The sequence below is a fragment of the Equus asinus genome, chromosome 11, assembly GCF_041296235.1.
Source record: "Equus asinus isolate D_3611 breed Donkey chromosome 11, EquAss-T2T_v2, whole genome shotgun sequence".
NCBI lineage: Eukaryota > Metazoa > Chordata > Mammalia > Perissodactyla > Equidae > Equus > Equus asinus.
The window spans coordinates 6,860,829-6,885,301 of NC_091800.1; the positions used below are offsets into that span (position 1 = coordinate 6,860,829).

Here is a 24,473-nt window from a genome sequence, read left to right on the forward strand (position 1 = left end):
CTCCAACTTTATTCTGAAGGCAGTGGTAATCTCATGACCTTGAAGAGGGAAGTGACCCAAAGTGAGCTGTCCTGCCAGCCGGACAGAGGGTTCCTGGCTCTGGACACAGCGGTGCTGGGAAGCCCTGGCAGGATGGACAGCCCTGTTTCAGTATTCTTTGTCTATCATCCAAGCTTCTCCGATGAGCATTCAACAACTAATCTGATACACTGATTACGCTTTAGACCAGTGTTTTCTCAGGGAGAAACCTCCACTGTTTAAGGAGAACTTACCACTCCTTCACAAGATTCCAGGAAACACTTAAAACTCATCTCTTAAAGTGAGCCATTCTCTAGAGCAACATCCACAGACGGCCAGTTCCATACAATAATGCTATTTTAGTACTAATAATACAAAAACATCATCTCACTAATCCTGCCCTATGCTGCAGGGACTATTATAACCCCCATTTTAAAGATTTTTCCTTTTTCTCCCAAAGCCTCCCAGTACATAGTTGTGTATTTTTAGTTGTGGGTCCTTCTAGTTGTGGCATGTGGGACGCTGCCTCAGCATGGCCTGATGAGAGGTGCCATGTCCGCGCCCAGGATCCGAAGAAGCAAAACCCTGGGCCGCCACAGCAGAGTGCGAGAACTTAACCACTCGGCCACGGGGCCAGCCCCCAATATAACCCCCATTTTACAGACAACCTTGCTAAGAGGCTTGCAAAGGATAAGGAACTTTCCAAAGATCATGAAGAGCTGGCTTAGAGGAGGAGCCAGGACTTGCCCAGCCCGGCAGACTTCAGGGCACAGGCTCCCGGCCAAGCCGCCTCAGGCGTTCCCACTCCTTCCAGGGGCAGATTTGGACAATAAGACCCTGTCTCTGTGGCTGGTGTGGAGGTGAGAACTCACAATCTACTGGGGGCTCAAGAATCTCTAAGTGCTGACTCCAGGGTCGATCAGCAACATAAAGACTTCCCAAAGTTGTATTTTTGGCAGAAATGGAGGAGTTGCTATCCTTTATTCAACAGCTTTTGCTTAAGATCACTACCAAACTTCTCAGGGACCTCATACCCCTAACTAAAGCATATACTTTAAATCCCCATTGATTCTATCTTTCCAAATCTTCAAATATTCATACGTTAATTTCTACAGAACCACCTTTCGGGCATGTTATCCTTACAGAGAACAGTTAAATGACAAAAATATCACTTAAATTTAAGGTTAAGGCATTAACTAATAACAGGGGGGCATGATATAGAGGAATACCACAGAAAAATCACAGTAGCAAAAATTAGAAAGAAACAAATACATCTAATTTATATTACTTTTCCAATATCAAAAATCAAATAAAATATATAAATATGGAAAGCATTAGCAGGAGGAAGTATTTAGTGTTCCTTTTTGCCACTTCTTAACAGGCCAAGCAACCAAGTCAAATCTTTCTGTGAAAAATTTTAAAAGAGATATTACAGGGGCCGGTCCAGTGGCATAGCAGTTAAGTTCACACGTTGCGTTTTGGCGGCACAGGGTTCGCAGGTTTGGATACCCGGGTGCGGACGTGGCACCGCTTGTCAAGCCATGCTATGGCAGGCGTCCCACATATAAAGTGGAGGAGGATGCGCATGGATGTTAGCTCAGGGCCAGTCTTCTTCAGCAAAAAAAAAAGAGGAAGATCGGCAGCAGATGTTAGCTCAGGGCTAATCTTCCTCCAAAAAGAAAAAAAAGAGATTTTTTTTATGCAACTATAGGGAGCAGGGTCTGAAGTTTTGCACTCATAAAACACCCTTTGTGAAACAATTATTTTATGTTAAGCTATACGTGTTCTAAGCACTTACTGTTCACCATGATCAAAATATTACAGATTTTGAATAACAGTTTGTGCTTTCATCGAGAAGAAGATTGAAGCTGAATTTGGGATACAGGTATAAAAAATAGTAGCTGACAAAGCATTACTACCTAAAGGTCATGAGACAATTACGCTTTGTAAGTAAGATTGGTTTTGGGAACAGAGACATAAAGGAGAAGCCAAAGGAGAAGAAGGGTGAGAACCAGGTGGGCAGCTCTTCTCACACTGACCAACCTTGGGGCGCGTCCTCCTGCCAGTGTAGAAAGGAGCGCGTGGTTACTGCCTTCTGCTTCTATGCCCAAGGCCCAAAGAAGGAATTAAACAAACGAGGTCTAGCTTTAGTGAGGCATTTGATGCCTGAATAATGCAGAGTAACAAAAAGTCTCTAAAGCTTCATACCAATCAAATAATATATTATCATCCTGATATACGCCAACTTGCTTAATGAGGAAAAAGTAATAAAATTTTTATTTTCTTCCATTATCTGAACCAATCTTAACTCTCTTAGTTAAACTGCATATTTCAAAAGTGAACTATAACAGGAAAATGCTAACCATTTGTTAAAGGGTAGGATTCTGAGATTTTTTAAAACTCCTATTGTGCACATAAAGTTGCTTGGGACATAAATATTTTAAAATGTGTGCACTTTAAACACGGCTCCGTAGTTCTTAGGTTTACATACAAACGTAAAAATGACAGAAATAAGGTATATTTAGGGGGAAAAAAGTATCCATTACTCTGCCACAACATAACAAACACAGGAGAATACAGAAGCCAGATGAGTACGGCCATCAACTTAAGTTCCCTCAATCTTTTTTTCCATCCTTCCAGATGTGCCAATAACATGCTGACAATATGTTCAAACAAAAATGAGAAAACAAGAAAATCTCTTAGCACCATGCCAACTATTACCTTATTCCTTCATTGGTTCAACAAATACTTGCTGAGCACCCACCCTGGGCCAGAAACGGGTACAACAAGGGTTCTAGCAAAGTCCCAGCCCCAAAATGCTCATGGTCCAGTAAGTGAACCTGGAAGCCACCCACGGGCAGGGGCAGAGGGGCCAGACTGTAGGCACCATGGGAAGACATCTAAAAGCTCTGGTTTTTTTAAATTGAGATATGATTGACAACAAAAGTTATAATCAAGGAAATGACATAAGCCATAGAGGAGGAGGCTTGTGGGGGAGGGTAAAGCGTGATTTTGAAATTCAGGTGAAAAAACACGTCAGCAGGTGCTGACCATGCCAGCAAAGGGCCTGAATTTGAGGGGATACAGGTTTGTAATGTGGGCAACTGAGTGAGGAGAGTAGTTGCATAATTAACATACAAACTGCTCAATAAATATTAGTTTCCCTCTTCCTTCTCATATATGAATATTTCTCAAAAAACTTACCTCTCTGCACGAATCACACCACTGTAGTAAGGAGGATCCCAAGGCATTAATTCCTACAATGGAATAATTCACTGTTATGAAAGTTACTGACTATTTCATAATTTTTATCAATTATGTAGCCTGTTTATAAAATGTAAACCTGTCTTATATCAGAAAACTTTTATGAAAACCCTAAAAATTCATGACTTGGCAGGAAATACCTGCCTCTTTATTTTGACTGCCCTGGAATCAATGAGTACAGAGGTATAAATAAGGCATAATCCCAGAATTTGGGGAAAAGGTAAACAAATGTCATTCTAAAATGTAAACTAATAAAAGTCAACATTAATGGATTAAATCAGCCATGTTGAAATTTTTCCCAAAATGTAACTGATGTATTAATCCACAAAACATACTGCAGGTAAGATTAGGGCACTAAAGGTAAGATTAGAGTTCTTTCCAGATGTAAGCAAGAAGCTTAGGGTGGATCGCCAAAATGAAAGCAGCAATTTAAAACGTAACTAAGGCAGAATTAACTCTAATCTTGGCAAAGAAAATATGCTTTACAGAAGTATTGTAATAATAGTTGTTTTTGACAACTGGCACGGAATCCTGAAAGAAAGGAAGGCTTGACTACCTAAACGGATCATCCTCCCCACAAACGGTCCAGGTGACAAGAGTGGTTAAGAGACCAGGCTGTGAAGTGAGACTGCTTCGGTTCAAGTTCTCAAGCCACACGGGGTGTATGACTTGGAAAAGTTATTTCTGCTCGCCAATGCTTTTCCGTCTTCCTTCTACGCGCTTTGATCTCGCCCCGCTGCTCCTGAGCCCACGTCCTGTGACCTCCCCTCACTCACTCCACTCTGGCCACACTGGTCTCCTGGCTGTTCCTTGATCACACCAGGTGGGCTCCTGCCTCAGGCCTTGCATCTGCTGTTCTCTCTGCTTAGAATGCTCTTCCCTTCGGTATCTGCATGGCGTACGCCCTCACTTCTTCCAAGTCTCTGCTCAAGTGTCACCTTACCAGAGAAGTCTTTACTGATCACCCCATATAAAATAGCAACCCTCATCCCCTTTGCTCTGCATTATTTTCCCCTATAGCTCTTATCACCATATGACACAGCATACATTTATTCTTTTCATGTGTTTACTATCTGTTTCCTTCCCCTAGAAAGTAAGTTTCATGAGGGCAGGGATTTTGTTTGCATTTTTCCTATTATATCCTGGCACCCTGAACACTGCCTGGAACACAGTAGTCCCTCAATAGTTATTTGTTGAATGAGTCAACAGCATGTCCCAAACAGTATTGCTTAAAGCACTCAAACCATTCAACAGAAGACCCAACACTGAGTGAAAGCTCCATGAAGGTTGGCTTCTGTCCTTATTACCATTATCCTTTAAAATTTCAGGTTATACATTATCTCCTCGAACAACAAGGTGTTCTTTCTCATATCCCATACTTTTATCACAGAACGTAACTAACGTAAGGTACTTGTAGGTTTACTTTCTTTCTCCCCATGAGCTCCTGAAGAGCAGGGAGAGCACCCCTGGAGCTCCAGCCCCTCGCTGTTCAGTTTCTAGCACATGTTTCCTCCACCAGATGATCCTTTACTACCTGCCACATGCCAGACAGAGCACAGACTCTAATGAGACAAAAACAAACAGGATGTGATCCCTGTACCGAGGAGCTGGTCTCAGCAGTAGGAAGACAAGTGCCTCACCATCGGAGAACAGTTTGTCATGTCTATGATGTTGCACCATGTGAAACAGAGCCCATGAAAAGGGTATTTCAGTCACAGAGGAAGGCCAGGAAATGTCTGGAGGAGACAAAGCCTGAGTTGAGTTTTGAAGAATGGGAGCTCTCGGTCCAGATAAGAAAGAGGCAAAGACACTCGCGTGCGTGGTATTTATGAGCGACTGGAAGCTACCTGCCATAGTTACTGGCACAGAAATATTAGTTAGAATTAAAAACTAAAAGAAAGGAAAGCAAAGCAAAAAGAAAGTGAAAAAAGCACAGACGCATCATACAGGTTATCAGTAGGGAGCAAAGGACACTAACTTGGCTTATAGGGGCAGAAGATAAGGCTAGAGAAGCAGGCAGGGGCAAAATTATGAATGGCTTGGTGGGAAAAGCTAAGAAACAGGAAGGTAAATCTGACAATCACAGCAGGCCTTTGAAAAATTTTAAACAACAGAGTGACAAGATCAGATGTGCTTTTCGGAAAAATCCCTCTGGTGGCAATTCATTGGTTCATTTGTTCATACTTCAAATAAGTGCTGAGTACCTACTCTATGTCCAACACTGAGCTAGGCACACTGCTAAGCAGCCTGAAACCCAGGATGCCTTTGAAAGAAGCCAAAAGAAAAGGCTTGAAAACCAGTTTAGCAACTACAACTCGAATCTGGGCGAGAAGAAATAATGACCTCAACCAGGGCTGTGGCAACAGGCACGGAGAGCAGAGAATCCTCCTCAGGAAGAGTGCTCGGGAGGGCAGAATCTCCAGGACTTGACAAGTGACGATGGGGGGAGGGTGGGTGAGTCACCTGGAGGTCTTGTTAAAGCACAGACTGTGGGACTCGAGATACAGTGGGTCTCATGGGGGTTCAAGAGTTTGTATTTCTAATAGTTCCCAGGTGATGTTACTGCTTCTGGTCCAGGGAACACGTTTTGAGAACCAGTGGCCTAGAGTTAGTCCAGGTTCTAGCTAGGGTAGTTCCAGTCACCAAAACAGGGACTTCATTAGAAGATTGGGTGTTTCACAAATATCCGCAGAACAACAATAAGCTATGCAAAATAATCAATAAGCTAAACAAAAATGTCCAGGGAGGACAGTTTCAAGTCATATTAGCGTTTAATGAATTAACTTTTGGCAACACACTTTACTTTTTCTGTTTCTATATTCACCAAACTAAATTCTGATTTATTATCTAGTTTCCTAAGTGGACCTACCTACCAAGCCAAAGCGTGCAGATGACTAATCCTAGTTACTCTGCCAAAATTAACAAAGTGACATGTTACTCTAGAAATAGGTGCATTTGACAGGATTAATCCACAGCAGTCCCCCTTATCCATGGGGGATATGTTCCAAGACCCCCAGCGGATGCCTGAAACTGTGGATAGTACCAAATCCCACACGTTTTTCCTATACATACACACCGATGATAAAGTTTAATTTATAAGTAGGCACAGTAAGAGATTAACAACAATAATTTAGGATAAAATAGAACACTTAAACAATATACGGTAACAGAAGTTACCGTAGATCTTAGCAACCCCAGTAGACAATATCTTTTCCTTATTAAGTTGAGAACTTTCACCTTTTCACTTAAAGGAAGCACTTTCCGGCTTCTCTTTGGCATATCTGAGTTGCCAGCATCACTACTCTTGCGCTTTGGAGCCATTACTAAGTAAAATAAGGGGCACTTGAACACAAGCACTGCAATACCGGAACAGTCCATCTGATAACCAAGATGGCTACTAAGTGACTAACGGGCGGGCAGCGTGCACAGTGTGGATACCCTGGACAAAGGGATGACTCCCGTCCCAGGCAAGATGGAGCCAGATGCAGCGAGATTTCATCATGCTACTCAGAACAGCTCACAATTTAAAACTTATGAATTGTTTATTTCTGGAATTTTCCATTTAATATTTCGGACTTCAGTTGACCATGGGTAACTGAAACTGCAGAAAGCAAAACCGCAGCTAAGAGCGGACTACTGTATTTCTTATTGGTTGTATCTGGGAAGCCACGAAATAGCTTCTAACTCTGCAAGGTTCATCGCCCCTAAATCTTCCCTGTGGCTATGGCTCTGGCGGCTACCACCAAGTCAAGCCATCCCAACGACAGCACCTACAGAGGAATAGCGTCGACAACCCCAACAATCAAGCCATCCCAACGACAGCACCTACAGAGGAACAGTGTCAACAACCCCAGCAATCAAGCCATCCCAACGACAACACCCACAGAGGAATAGCATCAACAACCCCAGCAATCCTGCAGCACCTTGGAACCAAATGAGAACCAAGGCCCAACACCTGGAATCCCATCACGTTTCAGGGCTCCCCAATCACACGGGCAGCACCTTGGCCACGGGACACTTAGTCTGTACAGTAAGATCAAGTAATCATTTGGCCTCTTGACTGAAAACAACTTTTATGTGTTTTTAGGACAGGGTGTACCTTGCCAGTCAATATCAATCTACTTAACTGACCTCCATAAATTAGCAAACAAATGAGTGTTTGTTTACATCGATGGTTAAAATTGCCACCTGCCACTCAACCCTCCACTGAGCCTCCTCAAAGCCTGCTTCAAACTGAGACGCCAACTTCCTACAGAATGGACACAGCCTTTGCATGAGTCTATATTAACATACTCTGTGTTACTCTACATTTATAGGTGTGTGTGTTTCTGTATTATGTCAACCAACCAACAAAAATACTGGATTTCCTGGAAATGTCAAACTGAGACGTATAGATCAAATATTTCAAGACTCTATTCACCAAGCCCAAGGATCAGAAACAAGATCACAAATGAGAAATAAGACTGTATTCACCTTCAGCATATTGTAAGAAAGTTCCAGAGTCAAAAGATAATGACCTCAGATGACAGACTGTTTATAACAAAAATATTCCAACATTGTCACTTACAGAATTTTGAGGATTTAGTTTCATTTTCATCCCTCGTATCATCTCAAAATCTTTTATAGTTCTGTAAAACAGGTTTATCATTAATTGCTAGGACAAAATTTTAATGATTACATTATAAAAAACCAGTTTGCTTATGCTACTTCCCAATATTCATGATAAAATCAGTAATTTGTAGTGCAAATATAAACCAGTATTAATCCAAATTTACATGTGTTAGAAGAGACAGCAGTATATACATCAGTCAGTTACTGCAATTTCTACCTTAAAAAGCACCTTGGCAGATACATCTCTTGAAAATACTACAGCTTGGAAAAATTAGCCATGTTACAGAAACACGCAAGGTGCTAATCCACAGACTTGAAATCACTACTCTTTCCCAACTCTCAAAAAGCTAAGAGACTAATGTACTACTTTCTAGAAAAGAATATTAACAAAGAGTATGTTTAACACTGCTATTCATAATTCTTCCCCTTCAGAAAAACTCTAGCTGGGTGATAATCAAATATATGCTTAATATTTGTAGACTATGAAGTTTCTGTTAGAATTAACTCCTATATATTACTGTAAAAATCTAAAGACATTTGCTCAAAATATAATCTATAGCTACAGACAAGTAAAGAAAGAATACTAACACTTAACTAACCAAGTAGAATAAATTCTCAAATATGCACAACTAACACTTCCTCTTTATTATATGAAAGCCACAGCGGTTCACTAGATTAAAAGAATATTCTAGAATTTATAAATATAATCCAAATTAGAGAGGACTGAGTTCTAAGGCATGAGTTTATATTAGAAAATGGAAATTTGAGCTAAAATTTAACACAATGTAGTGAAAAGGGCAAATGAAATTTTAGACGGCAGTGTAAGAAAGAAATAAGAGCGCAGCACCCTCTTAACAAAGCATGACCTGCCTCCTCCTGGAACCCCAGGGCTCGGAAGGCTCCTGGAGCACCGCCCTCAACGCAGCACTGCAGTGTCCGAGTGAGGACAGTGACACGACCCGAGAGACGGGCAGTGGGCAGAGGGAAGGAGGGACATAACACGGGGACTCGTTACCGAGAGGGAACAGTCCAGCCTGAAATTACAAAGGTTGAAGCAGAGCCTTCTTAAAATCAAAAACACAGATCAATTTACCACATTTGCGAGCCGCCTATATTTAGGCCAAAAGAAGAGAAATACTACTTTATGAACTTGTTATAAAATTAATGGTACAAGGTAAAATATATAGGTTCAAAAAGGTTTGGAAAAATTTTTTAAATACACATCACCTCAAGCTAATTAACTGGTTAATCATGGGGGATGGCTTACACTTTCAAGACCGTCATCTTAGGAAGACAAGTATGTGCTTTCAAAGTATACCTCGTAGTTAATTTATTCTCTTGCTAAATAGTCCAAAGATCTGACCCAATATTCCAACATTTATATTCTTAATAGCTCACTTCTTAGTAATTTATAAATCGTCTTTTTTTAAAAAAAACTAAATGACACATACTCTAAAGAGAATAATAAAAAACTAACCTTTCAGAAAGCTTGTCAGACAGTTTCTCAAGGAACTCCATGACAGTCTCTAAAAGTGAAATCCAAAAGAAAGTATCTTTAATTACATAAAATAAAATGAACATACCTATTAAGATTATAATGTGATGATCATAACCTGTACTCTATCATGCCCTTAAAGTGAAGATTTTCAAAGGGAAGCAGGGTTGCTAACATTAAGTAGGCATACAATGAATATTTCTAGATGATGATGATGATCTCTTTATCAGAAAAACAAGTTAAACTGACATAGTAATAATCCAAAGCCTTAGATTATATCCCAAAACGAAAAGAGTTAATGGGAAGCTAAAGAAAAGAATTCAAAATTTCATACTGTTTCTATCTATTCACATGTATAAGAGAAAAAAATAAGTTTCATAGACATGCCTAATTTTTTATGAGTTTTAGAAAGACAGCCAGACTCTCATTTGTTCATAAAAATCAGTACAATTCAGGGGCCGGCATGGTAGTGTAGAGGTTAAGTTCATGTGCTCCGCTTCAGCGGCCTAGTGTTCACAGGTTCGGATCCCGGGCACGGACCTACACACCACTCACCAAGCCATGCTGCGGTGGTGTCCCACACAGAATAGAGAGAAACTGGCACAGTTGTTAGCTCAGGGACAATCTTCCTCAAGCAAAAAGAGAAAGATTGGCAACAGATGTTAGCTCAGGGACAACCTTCCTCACTAAAAAAAAAAAAATCAGTACAATTTACAAAGATGATTCACTGAAAATTCAATTTTAAAAAATTAGTGTTTTCCTGGGTAACTATTTTTATTCTTACATACAGCTGCAGAATAATCTATTCTGGATCAATACCAAAAGAAAACACAACAAAATTAAAACATTAAAACTTTAAGCTCTGTTAGAATTTTTTTAAGCACTTAAAATACTTCAGCTGTAAGTCACTATATTTTACAAACCCATAAAGGCAACTTAGTGGAATTACCATTATTTCCCATGATGGGAAATTTTTCATGTGTATTTTTAAATGTAGCACCTTTTGCCATTGATTTATGTATATAGAGCTAGCATAAGCACTTCAGAGTTTGCCACAAACACTGTTTTTATATTTTCCAGATGATCTTTTATATGGTTTTAAGTTTCTTGCCCTCTTCAATTTAAGTTATCTTCTTTCTGAGTAAAATAAAAGGCTGACAGAAGCCCAGAGGTTAACCTAAACCAAGAAACCACAGGGTTTCTTGCCACTGTCAACACTTACCAAGCCCTGTACACAGTCATCTTAAAAAAGCGCCTCGTGTTCATGTTCCATGTTACATGGTATTAGGAATTTCAGAAAAGAACTGTTATTTAGTTAAAAATGAGATCTTATTTTAGGATGTCATACCAGCTACCATAAAGAACTGTTTTCAAATAAATCTCTGTGTATGCTTTTTATTTCTAAATAACCATTTTTTACTAACTTTCACCCGTTTTGTTTTTCTAGTATCTTATAAATGAAAAATCTACCTCAGTTAATGTACCTGGAAAACTGTCATATTAAAAAGAATGAGCTTGAAACCCTCTGAAAGCAAATACACGCCTCACTGGAAAATCATTTCCTAATTCACCTGCGCCATGAATGCCCACCTTACCCCTGACCTTCATCTAGCCCCTTTCCTGCCTTCCTCCCTCTCCCTGCTGAAAGCTCACCATTCCTTCACTGTGCATCTCAAGTTTCTCTTCCCTCTTAAAACATTCAACAGCCACATAAGCATCTGATAAACTTCACCAACTCCTAAAATCCTATGGCATTGTTCTGTCTATACTATGCATTTGCACTGAGAAGACATCAACCTGTATTACTATTTATCTTACATGTATATACGTAAGCTCCCCAACTAAATTATAAACTCCTCAAAGACACAGGTCACATCCTACGTGTCTATGCGCACAAGTCTTACTCCAAAATCTCACCATACTAAGCAGTTAGTGAGCAATGGACTTGCTGAGAATGATATCCAGCATTAGCCACTGCAGGCCCAGTGACCTCCAGTGCACACTGCTCAAGCCAGTGGTTAATCCCCAGCAGGCCCAGTGACCTCCAGTGCACAGTGCTCAAGCCAGTGGTCAGCCCCCTGCAGGCCCGGTGACCTCCAGTGCACACTGCTCAAGCCAGTGGTTAATCCCCGGCAGGCCCGGTGACCTCCAGTGCACACTGCTCAAGCCAGTGGTTAATCCCCGGCAGGCCCGGTGACCTCCAGTGCACACTGCTCAAGCCAGTGGTTAATCCCCGGCAGGCCCGGTGACCTCCAGTGCACACTGCTCAAGCCAGTGGTCAGTCCCCTGCAGGCCTGGTGACCTCTAGTGCATAGTGCTCAAGCCAACGGTCAATCCTCAACCTTCTTTATACTTCACCTGCCCTCAACTTTTGAGTTAGCTGATCACTCTCTTCTCCTTAAGACGCTTTTTTCGCTCGGCTTCCAGGACCACACACTGTTCACTTTCCTCCCCTCTCAGTGGCTGCTCCTTCTTGGTGGCCTTTACTGAGTTTTCCTCATATCTCTAACCTCTTAAACTAGGAAGGTCCCAGAGCTCAGTCCTTGGACTTCTGTTCTTTAAATATACTCACTCGGTTGGCGATTTCACATAGTCTCATGACTTTAAATAAAGACCCAATTTATACTCCTGCTCAGAACCCTCTCCTCAGTTCCACAGTTGTATATCTAACTGTCTACTCAACGTCGCCACCTGAACACCAACTGGCCGCTCAAACTTAACTTGAACCCCACCAAGCTCCTGGTCCTCCCCATCTTAGCTAACAGTACCTCACTCTGTCTTTCCAGCTGTTCAGGTGGAAAACCTTGGCTCTCCCTTCAAAATGCTATACATCCAGACTCTGACCTCATCTTTCCACCACCACCAGCTTCGTCAAGCTGCCATCCTTCTCATGATTATTGCAAAATAGCTCCTAAATGGTCTCTCTTCCACCCTTGCCTCTCTGCAGTCTGTCTCAGTAACAGCAGTACATGATTTACCACTAAAACTTAAGTCAAACGATCACACTTCTCTGCTCAGACCCTCCCATGACTTCCCAGCTCACTGGAGGAAAGGCCCTACTTTAAAAAAAGAGTTTAACAGCTTCATGGAACAGGTGGGTTTTGAGCAGAGCACTGAAAAACTGGACAGGATTTTAAGAGACAGATTGGGAAGGGGGAGCTGTTCCCTATTCCGGGAACAACACGAGCGAAGGAACGAGTATGATGGGCCCATGGCTCACCAGAGAGCCTGACAGGTCAAAGGAAACGGGGGTTTACAAAAGAGTGAGAAATAAGATAAGGCGGATTTAAGGAAACTTTGGAGAAGATACGAACATACTAGAGAGAGAAAGGATAAACATGGAAGGAATAAAGACAAGAGAGAACAAAGGATGTGATCTTCCTCTCCCACGGAGTTCATTTCCAGTGCTCCCCCATCTGTGAAAGGCATGTCCGCTCAGATGCACAACCAGAAACCAAGGGAATCCATCACTCCGGCTCCTCCTCAACACATCACCAAGTCTCATACCTGCAACCTCTAAAACGCATCCTGCATCTGCACAGCTCCACCATCACAGTCACCCTGCTGCTGACTCAGTGTCCAACTAGAGCTGTAACTTAATAAACGTCTTTGAAAAAACCTACTACATGTGTTCATATTATTGTTACCGTATAACATTTTCTCCCATACATTATAAATCATAAAGAACTCAACAGAACACAAGGCGAGCTTATCACAAACCCAAGGAAAGATGCTTTCCCCCACGCAGCACAAACCTTCCCACGCAGTATGCTTCCCCCTGAAAAGGAGGCTTATAGAACTACGGGTTTTTATATGACCTAGCCTATCTTAACCTTTATTTCAGCAGAAATATTGATCTTTCATCTGCTCTCACACTAATTCTAACCAATTTGGTTAGATTGAGCACAGAAACTAGTTGAGATAAAATGAAAGTAATTTAAATTAGCACCAATGAAAATTTAAGTATGACTTACTCTCAACATGCACATGAAATAAAATAATTTGGTTGGACAGAATATATTCCAAATTATTAGCTCAATTTAAAAATTGTTTCTATCTAAAGATATAGAAAATCTCCACAAATGGGTCTCTGACTATATTAAAAATAGAATAGTAATTTATAAAATTTAAAATCAGAAGTTCCATTCCATAAAAATCTTATTTTGCCCTTAAAAGTTGGATCAACAAGGGGCTGGTCCCATGACGTAGTGGTTGAGTTTGGCACATTCCACTGCAGGGGTTCATGAGTTCGGTACCTGAGTTTGGATCCTGGGCAAAGACCTACACCACTTGTCAGCCATGCCGTGGCAGCATGCTACATACAAAATAGAGAAAGACTGGCACAGCTCAGGGACAATCTTCCTCAAGCAAAAAGAGAAGATTGGCAACAGATGTTAGCTCAGTATCAATGTTCCTCACCAAGAAAAACAAAAGTTGGCTCAACAAGCTTACCTGGATTTTTAGCTATGGTTCCTTGGAGAGCTCTGTGGGAATATGTGGAATACCCTACTAACTTTGCCAGAAGGTCTCTGCTGCTGAGCAGTTCTTCCAAACATTTCAACTGATCGGCATTGGGATAAAGAAAGATTTTATAAGCAGCTTCTCGCACCTATATTTAAAAAGTAAGTGGTGAAAGACATAAATACCATGATACAAAGTCCCAGGCAGTAATAATAGAGGCTGACTCTCACCACTTTAGTCTGCAGGTGACCACTGCCTTAGAAATAAAATGATGGTTTACGCAGGTGTATAAGGCTTTCAGATTCATAAACTACTATGGGATACAACAACATACTTGACTGGAGTTCTCTGTCGTGGGGTATGGTGGGACAAAATTTTACCCAATGCACATGCCAGAAAGTACACAGGTGCCATGAAGCACCTCCACCTGGGGAAAGGGAAGACTGCGTGCAGGAATATTCTGAGCAGTCTAGACTGTTGATCACTGCTGTTATTTATCACACTTTAAAAATGAGACGTGCATAACTGAACCATTTTCATCATTCAAAACATTTATGGCATTAAAAATCCCACAGTTAAATTTTCAGGGCTTAGTAACACTAAAATATTTTTAAAGGTATGATTATACTATCACTGAATTTGGGGTTAAAACAGTGGTGACACACAGATGGGACCTGGACTATTCAGAGAATGGAATACACATACCAAGGGATCTGGTGCTTCCGCATGCAGACCATCAATTATAACATGATCTCCGGTGAATACAAAGTTATGATGAATGTGTGCTGGTAAAAGATGCTTTTCAATCTTGGTAGGAAAGTTGGTTCCCATGAGAAATGTACTACTCAAATCCAAGATTTTAACATTCAAGTCCACTGCTCTTTTACGCTGTATGTTGAGGGAATAAAAGTTATTTAAAGGCATTTGAAGTAATATTTCACAACTAACTTAATAGACAATCTATAAAGACGGCAAATCAACATATATAGCTGAATTATAATTTAATAAGCTATTAAAAATATTAAATGAAATGAATATTAAGAATATTGATTATGTCATAAATGTATTATAATATACTATGATGTTAATTCTATTTTTGATAGATATTTAATATCCTAACAAAAAGATTATCCTTATGGTTTTATAGTGTTTCTACACTGTAAAATTTACATAAATTCTAGAGTTCTATTTTATGTCTAGGTTATATAACTTACAATGATCTTTTGAGATTAACAACATTAGGGGGGCCGGCCTGGTGGTGTAGTGGTTAAGCTCATGTGCTCCACTTAGGTGGCCCAGCATTCGCCGGTTTGGATCCTGGGCGCAGCCCTACTACTGCTTATCAAGCCATACTGTGATGACATCCCACATGGAAGAGGCAGAAGGACTTACAACTAGGATATAGAGCTACATAGTGGGGCTTTGGGGAGAAAGACAAAGGAAGACTGACAACAAATGTTAGCTCAGGGTCAATCTTCCTCACCAAAAAACCCCCCACAAAATCTCTTCAAGTGAGTCAGAGAATAGTGGGCTAGTTGAATATAGTCAACATGATGCTTAGAAGTATTTTTAGACTAAAAAACATGAATTTAAAGGGCAGATGAGAAAATATACTGAGTCTTATCCAGGCCGCCCCAAGAAGGGGCAGAGCTTTGGACTCTGGGCGGGAGCAGGCCCTGAGGGGTGGATAGCTGAGCGCTGTCTGCGAGCAGGACTCCCGGGGGTGAGAGTAACCCCCTCACTTCTTGAAAGTGAATCTGGGCAGGGCATCCCAGCCCCCACCACAGCTAAAGAACTTCTAAGTTTGGGGGATTTATATTTTTAATAAATGATCCACCTGTGTTCAAGAATCGTTTATTTTTCAGAAGGCTAAACATCTAATACATACATATTACTCAAACTTACTAATTTTTACCTACTTAATTTGTTGAGCAGTGTTAAAGTATTCCAATAAAATTATGAATTGGCCAGAAAAAATCTATAGATATACATATACTTAGTCTTAAAAGATCAGACTAAAAGGGTAGAGGGAAAGGAAAGTAACTAAAACAATTCTTCCCAAGACTGTAGCGAACATCCCAAAGGGGGAACTGTAAAAGTTCTGATTTTGCGTATACTTGAGTGGCTATAACACGCCGGCAGAGAGTGGGGAGAAGAACTGGACTGCAGCCCGCAACAGCAGGACCCCGTCTTCCCACTCTCCTGGCACCCGTCAGGCCCTCGGAGAGTCAGTGATGATGACGTGGGTGGTGCTGGCACATCCACGTGGGTTTTATCTTGCAGACATACCTTTAGGAGACAGCCTCCTGAGAAAACGTGTATTACCAAAGGAGGTGCCGCAAGTGTTCTGGATGAAACATAAACTATAGTCCACGTAATCAGGTCTACTGGAGGACAAGGGGTGAATTTTCAGTTACTTGTTACTAAAAAAGCAGACAGGCATCTGGACCTGGGTTCATGACGGGCTTCAGGGGAAATCATATGCAAATCTTTCTGGGAAGGCGATCAGCTGCTATTAACAGGTTCTAAACTATACTATGACCCTAAAAAACAATTAAGCAGCACTAACATTTTTTAAAACATAAACATGTAAGATGCAAATGTACACTTGATAAGATGTTGAAGAAAATTAAGTATATATTAATAACCAAAAATGTTTCAATATAGAAAATTCAAACTTCACAAGAAAAATCCGTTTTCAGATACTCCAAAGTCTTCATAGTACAGATTTCTCTTTGCCTATTTTGTTTCTGACATAGCCATTTATCACCACCTAATGGTAACCAGTGGAATAACAAAAAAGATGAAAGATATCTGGAAATTACACTATAGTTCCAAAAATTTTCCTGGAAGTCTATACTAGGAAAAAGAAGGAATAAAATTCATTATTTCAAAGAATTTTTCACCTGTTAAAATCTCTAGAAAATTTTAAACCGGGTTTACTTTGTGCCTGCACCAATCTGCCAGGCATGTCATTTCATTCATTCTGAGATAATTAAACATGCAGCACACTGAACTCCAAGAACTCTTATGGAATTGTTGTTATTTATAAATGATTGCTTAAAACAACATACTTCCATCAATTTTAAACTTTTAAGTTATATTCATATGAGACCTTAAAAATAAGAAATAACCTGGCAAGAACACAGAAAAAATATTGGCCTTTACACTTGTAGATTACGTTAGCGGGTTTGTTTCAAGACTTCTGTTTTAAAAAGTATACTGTGTCTTCCTTTTGTCCCATCCTAGAGGGGCACTGAGAACAGACAGATGAGTTACAAGAGAGGAATGCACAGGTTTCCTTTGCTTGCATCTTCAATGCTCATGGGTCCTCAGGGAGTTACTTGCTGCAAAGAGAAGCTGTCCTTGTAAGAACATGCATTTAGATAAAAGCAACAAGGCTAATGCTGGTGAAACCGACCTTGACTTGACACATATTACCTTTTCGTAAAGTTTCAAAAACATCTTTCATGAAGATTATATAAAATAATAAAACTATTCACCTAGATTCTCTCTTAGCAACCTTTCTCCTAAGATATTAAACTTGAGGAATATTAGCTGGCATTATGATGATTAATCATACATTCATTCAATATTTAACTGAGTCCAAAACTGGAAAAAACATGACCCGCACTCTCTGTCCTTGAGAAGCCTATAATTTAGATAAGCGAGGCAATACTAACAACAACAACAACTTCAATAAAAGGCACTTAAAGATAAATGCCAGACGCATGCAGGAAGTAAAATGTGAGTTCAGATGAAGACAAAATTCCACCGGGGGATTGAGAAAGCTTCACCCAAAGGCAGCAATCAAATCAATGCTTGACGGAAATGACTCCAGCAGAAAACCCACAGGCAGGACTAGTGGCGCGGGCTCTGGAGTCTGGCATACGTAACAGCCTCCTCCACCTGCTAGTTCTGTGAGCTTGGGTAAATCACACAACCTCTAGGTGCTTCAGTTTCTTCACGTATAAAACAGGAATAACAGTATCATCAGCCTCAACGCTGTTATGAAGATCTAATGAGAAATATATGCTTTAAACAGCAAATACTTAATTGCTGTTAACTATAATGAGTGTCAGGAAGACAAAGACCTATAGGACAGCCCAGGTGTTTGGTGATAAGGATCAAGATGAGCTGTTCTGGGGATGCAGAGAGATGCAGGAGAAGCTCTACAGACCAATCCAAGGACTTGGCCACTAATTTAGATAATTTAGATACGAAAGTACTGGGAATGGAAAAAGTACAAACTGACTCCAAAATCTTATTTGGGTGGCTCAGAGAATAGTGGTATCATTGATACAGAGAAGTAATAACTTGCGTGGAGAGGGGCAAATGTGTCCATTTTAAGCAAGGTGAGCTTACACAGAGTCTATCAGCCTCGTGGACTGCTGGGAAGGCACATCCAGGCTCAGGGTTAGGTCAGGAGTCTAATGCTGGGCCCTTAAGGCCACATAAGCACAGTGCCATGTGAGCAGCTCCAGCGTTACTCAAACCCAGCATCGATCCAAATGATATTATCTATTATATGTGACATATATCCCCAAGACCCTGCCCCTACTGTCCAAGATACTCTGATAAATTAATCTCTATTAATAGGTAACTGGCTTTATACTATACTTATTGGGAGAAACACATTTATCTAAATAAAAAAGGATAACCATAATAGTCAAGGCTGTAGCCAAGTAGGGGAGATACTGTGGAGCAGATCTTTCAATGGTGGTAGAGTCACCCCTGCTACTCCAACCTTGAGCTTAATATTGAAATGAGGCACTCAGTTTCTTAGGATGTCATGTTCTAGAAAGAGCAGTGGCCAGAATTAGAAGTCCTGGAAACTAAGGATGGGAACTTGAACAAACCACTTTGTTTTATTTGCAGATCTGTAAAACAAGGGGTCTGGACAATGTATAACATCCCTTCCATCTCAGTTCAAACACTGTATAACCCATGCTCACTGCTTCCAGAACAAAACTGTGTGGCTCTGTCAAAGACGTACACTATGAACACACACACTTACGTCAAGGTCTTAATGACATTCCCTGCACTTCCGCTTCCAGACCTTCATTTTCAAGGGCATCAGCTTTCCTACTCCCTTGCCTATCTTTCCTGACACTGTCCCTCTCATCCTAACTCCAGGACATCTAAAACACCCAACTGTCTCAAGTAATCTTAATTTTGAATTATCGTGGATAATAGGCCAACTTCTAGACAGCACTACATTCAGATACAACCTATGGAAGAATTTTATAATATAAACAATCCAAGAGTTTTTATAATATGCAAATCCAAGCAATATACAAGGACTGCAACCAACAGAGACACCAACTAAATATTAGCAAAATAAGAGGAGTCAAAACAGAGAGGAAAGATTTACCTTTTCTTTGTCTAGATGGATTCCACTGATTTCAAAATCAAACATAAACAGTTCAGCCACTCGCCTATAAATAAAATGAGCCCCAGGTTAAAACAGGTAATAATAATTGTTAACAAAAATTAGTTTTTTGTTAAATAAATTGGTCTTTTTCAAACTTACTGTCAAAAAGCCAGATGTTTACACACACACACACACACACACACAGATAATGTGTTTGAAGCCAGGAGCTTAACATCTCAGCAGTGAAGCACAATACCCAGCTGGCTGACTGGGTTTTAAGCCCTCCTGTGGATGACGTGGGACCGTAACATCAGGCTAACTGTACAATAAGCCTTAAATTGAACCAAAAGAATGACAATTACTCCAATGAGGCCAAATTTACCTGCTGCTTTTTTCCAAAGGAGGTAAACATCTTTTCAACTGTGCAACTGCCTTTCCTTCAAAAAATATCTGCTGCATCCTATATGCAATGTACCAAAGAAGTACTCACGGGATACACACATGCTGCCTGGTTGCAACTAGGTAAGCCTGTACATGTATAACTATATTTTATATCTAGCATATTTATTTACATTATTTATTTATATTTAGCATATTTATATTTATATTTAACAGAACTACACTCTAAGCTGCTTGTGGGTAAAGACTTAAGTATGTTCTGTAAGGCATGGTCCCATAAGGGGATAAACACTTTTGGAATGAATGAATACAAAAGATATAAACAGGGGTACAAATAAAGTGTTTGGGGACTTCGAAGAAGACCACCAATAATAGCCTTCGCCATGTCAGCAGTATGTAAAACACCACCTTTTATTCCCGCTTTTATTCACTATAAAAAAGCAGGCTCTTTATCAGCTTCAGTTCACCATCCTCTTCCCCTTGCACTAAATTTGCTTAAGACTTGTGAGGGAAGATTCCTCACTATTTCAGGAATTAGTACTAGTATGCTTTGTAAAGATCAACATTTTTTAATGATCATAAAATGCTTCTGCAAACTTAACAGGACCTGATTGCCCTAATCTTTCTCAATGTAATAATTTCATTAGAACAATAAAAAAACAACCACAATGAAAGTATTCTGGATAACAGCTCTTCAAACACATTAGAGTAAAAAAACCTAGTCCAGGAGATAACAGTCTAATATCACTCATAAATAAGTATGACTGATAAATACTGGGGGATCAGGAAACAAGAGTCTATCTCACAGAGCTTATATTCGTATAACTAAAATGTAAGATACAACTGCATATCACTATTTATTGGCATAGGAAAATTGCTCAATAAATGGCAGCTAATTATTTGGTGGTAAGGAGAAGAAAGATTAGAAAGAAATAGGCCAATTAACCAAAATAACCCCTCCTCTCCTTCCCTACTACCACCATCCTAGTCCAGGTTGCTGTCACCCTGGCCCTGACATCCTGGAGCCACCCCTAACGGGCCACCTTGCCTCCAGTCCTGTCCCGCTGCAGGAATGACCTTTCCCAACATTGTAAGTCCTTGGCATGATTCACGGGACATCTCATGAAAGGCCCTATCCCCCCATGGTGAGGTCTCTGATTTCTGTCCTCCCCCACCAGCCAAATCAGGCGCCTCTGTGACGAGCTCCAACAGCATTTGTGATTTTCACTTCACACTTAATTAAAACAGAAATATGTGTTGGTTGAACACAGAATTTTAAAGAAAGGTTGCGTTGAAGACATATGGTACAAAGTGGTGTGGTCGGAGCCCTTCACTGTCCTGGGTTATAAATGCTTCATTGGATGTTTAAGTATAGTAAGTAACGAGGGAACAAAGAATAGCTTCCACCAATGTTTAAATAAGTCAATGTATGTACTGCAGAACATGAAAAACACTCATGATTAGCTTTTCATGTAGGAGCTTATTCCTTTATTCATAGAGTACAAACCTGTGAAAGCCACCATGATAATTATTTATTTCAATTCCACCCAAATCCCAATAATTAAAAACATGAAACAGTTTATACTTGGACAGTTTCTCAAAGGCCTTCTGCATGAGATTTTCAGTTTTTCTTCCAACTAGCAGCAGCTCTCCAGAACCGCAAATTCTCTGATGCTGTGCCGGAAGCTGTTTCTTGGCTGATGAGATTTGTTTTCTTTCTCTTTAATCCCGCTGCACACTGGGAACCAGCCTCCAGTGTAACACCTCTTTCTGTCAATAACGTTTTTTTTTTTTTTAAAACTACTTTTCTTCTGGAATTAAGTTATTCAAATGTTTGATCTACTCTCCTGTCTTACCTTGACTTTTCATAATGGATATGTTTATTTTTCTGGTTATCGTGCCAATATACCCTGAATGAACAGAATTAAAGTTCTTCTAAAATTCTGAAAACTCAATAGACCACGTTAATAATTTAGTCATTTACCTTCTTTCCTAAATAACGTAAGGTGCTTCACTCAAGCCCCTGAAATGTCCCCATTATCTCTATGTCACATCGACCTCCCTTCCTGAAAAACACACCACTCTCTTTTCTAGCAAAGGTATTTTCTATTTGTTTTAATAAGAGAAAAGAAAGATAGCAAGCGTTGATAAATTGGGGATGGGAATTTATTGTATAAGTTTAATGTATTATATAATATAGGTTTACCATATAACAGCTTTACTGTAGAAATGTATGAAAAAATTAAAATCACTAATCCCAAAGATAACATTATTAAAATTCTTAAATTTCCTTCCAATCTACTTCCTTTTTTTGAAGGCTATGAAAGGCACATCTAACTAAATAGATATGGTTAGAGAAGTCAGCACAGTGCCCAGCATAGTAGGCACCTGGAAAATATTTGCTGGGTTTCTGAACACAGATAAGGGGTACTAAATTGATTCCCTCACTCTTAAACATCCATTGTCCCAGGGGGCCAGGCGGGCTGGGGGGGGACACCCAAAGGGACCCTTATCCTGAGAAGCACAGGCTGAGGCAGCATCTTTGGTCTCATGAAAATACTGTCTTGGTGGCAATTAACTTGTGGCTAACACCAACAACAACAAAGACCTTCTCTTGGCTTCATCCAACCTACTCTCAATATGTTACACTACTCATTGAGAATAACTGGGACTCTACACAGACTCTAATATCTTGCTTTTTCTTGTAAAATTATATCATGAATGTTGACCATTTCTCTATATCTTTAAATATTCTTCAAAAACATGGTTTTTAATGTTCACATTGTTTCATCAGATGGACTAAAAATGTTTTCATTTTTCCCACTCCTGTAAACCATGCTACAATAAAAATCCTTATTACATACATCTTTGTATCCTAGTCTGTTTCCTTAGGATAAATTCTAAGAAATTAAATTGATCAAAAAGCACGCACATGGGGCCGGCCCGGTGGCGCAGCGGTTAAGTTCGCACGTTCCGCTTCTCGGCGGCCCGGGGTTCGCTGGTTCGGATCCCGGGTGCGGACATGGCACTGCTTGGCAGCCATGCTGTGGTAGGCGTCCCACGTATGGACTGGAGGAAGATGGGCATGGATGTTGGCTCAGAGCCAGGCTTCCTCAGCAAAAAGAGGAGGACTGGCAGTAGTTGGCTGAGGGCTAATCTTCCTCCAAAAAAAAAAAAAAAAAAAAGGCATGCACATTGAGGGCCAGCCTGATGGCCGACTGGTTAGGTTTGCACACTCCACTTCAGTGGCCCAGGGTTTTGCCGGTTGGGATCCTAGGTGTGGACATGCCACCGCTCATCAGGCCATGCTGAGGCAGCGTCTCACAGGGCACAACCAGAAGAACCACACCTACAATATACAACTATGTACTGGGGGGCTTTGGGGAGAAGAAGAAGAAAAATAAATAAAAATAAAAAATAGAGGCCAGCCTGGTGGCACAGCAGTTAAATTCGCACATTCCACTTCAGCAGCCCGGGGTTCGCCGGTTCAGATCCTGGGTGCAGACCTACACACTGCTTGTCAAGCCATGCTGTGACAGGTGTCCCACATAAAATAGAGGAAGACGGGCATGGATGTTAGCTCAGGGCCCGTCTTCCTCAGCAAAAGAGGAGGATTGGCAGCAGATGTTAGCTCAGGGATAACCTTCCTCAAAAAAATAATAATAATAAAGTTAAAAAAACAAAAAATAAAAAGATTGGTAACAGACGTCAGCTCAGGTGCCAATCTTTACAAAAAAAAAAGAAAAAAAGTATGCACATTGATACTATACTACCAAATTGTCATCCAGAAAGATTTGTTAGTTTACACTTAACTAGAGAGGACCCATCATCCCAAACCATTAAAACACTAATCTTACTGCATTTCAACCTTATTAGTTGATGGGCTCTTCGCTTTGTGCTATCTTTCTTTAATGGTGGTAGGTCCCATTTACTATTTGCCAGATACCAAGAATGCATTTTACATTAATTGTTTCATTTAAACCTCATAATAATCCTATGAAGTACTTTTTTATTCTCCTCTTAGAGAGGTGAAAACTAAGGTGTGCAGAGCTACAGAGCCAATATCCAACCAACTCAGTCTAATTCCAGAGGCCCCATCTCCAGCCACCCCTTCACGCTCATTACATTGTTATCAGCTTAATGGCCATCTGTTGCCATTCCATACTTTGTGAAATGAGAGTTTCACAAGAGAATCTTTTACCCATTTTTCTATAAAGATTCACTTTTTTTCTCTTTTTAGTAATTTGCAAGGCCTCTTAACACAATAAATGTATTAATCCTTTATCATGTAAGTAACATTTGTCCCATTTGTGTATTCTGACTTTGACCGTGGAAAGGTTTTGGCATACCAAAGTTTGCAGTTTTTATATAATCAAATCAATCTTTTCTTTTGTGGTGTGACTTTAATGTTATGCTAAGAAAGACCTTCCAAATTCCAAGATTATTAGCACTTTTATAATTTCTTTTTTAAAAATATTTAAAGCTTTAATCAATCTACTTTTTCCCCAAAATAGCTGTCCACTGGCCTAACATTTTTTATTGAAAACCAAGACTTTGCTTATTGATCTGACACTTCCACCACATACTAAACACAGTCATATATATTTGTGTCTGTGTCTGAAATTTCTCTATTCTTTCATTGATCTAATTGACTATTATAAGCATAATGCACCTGTAAATACAATATTTTTATAGTATGTCTATCTAGTACAAGTCCCTCTTCAGGACTTTTCTTCCCAGATTTTTCCTGCCTACTTTGGCATATTTATTGTCTATGACTTCAAAATCATTTTAAGTAAGAAAAATATCTTCTTTAGATATAGACTGATAACATTAAATTTACAGACCAGT

General features: G+C 40.1%; 1 protein-coding gene across 5 annotated transcripts in view; it reads right to left on the minus strand.

Annotated features, from left to right (window-relative positions):
* The window catches only part of MIPEP (mitochondrial intermediate peptidase), a 186,301-nt gene that overhangs the window by 149,164 nt on the left and 12,664 nt on the right, over positions 1–24,473 (minus strand). For 3 of the 5 annotated variants that reach the window (XM_044777435.2, XM_044777434.2, XM_014843223.3), the window contains exons 5-10: positions 19,224–19,287; positions 14,555–14,737; positions 13,841–13,997; positions 9,371–9,419; positions 7,850–7,910; positions 3,223–3,275 (exon numbers count right to left, since the gene is read on the minus strand). In XM_044777435.2, the coding sequence (XP_044633370.1) occupies positions 3,223–3,275; positions 7,850–7,910; positions 9,371–9,419; positions 13,841–13,997; positions 14,555–14,737; positions 19,224–19,287 (567 nt within the window). The remainder of the gene's footprint in view (positions 1–3,222; positions 3,276–7,849; positions 7,911–9,370; positions 9,420–13,840; positions 13,998–14,554; positions 14,738–19,223; positions 19,288–24,473) is intronic. The other 2 variants (XM_070520407.1, XM_070520408.1) reach the window with 2 other exon arrangements.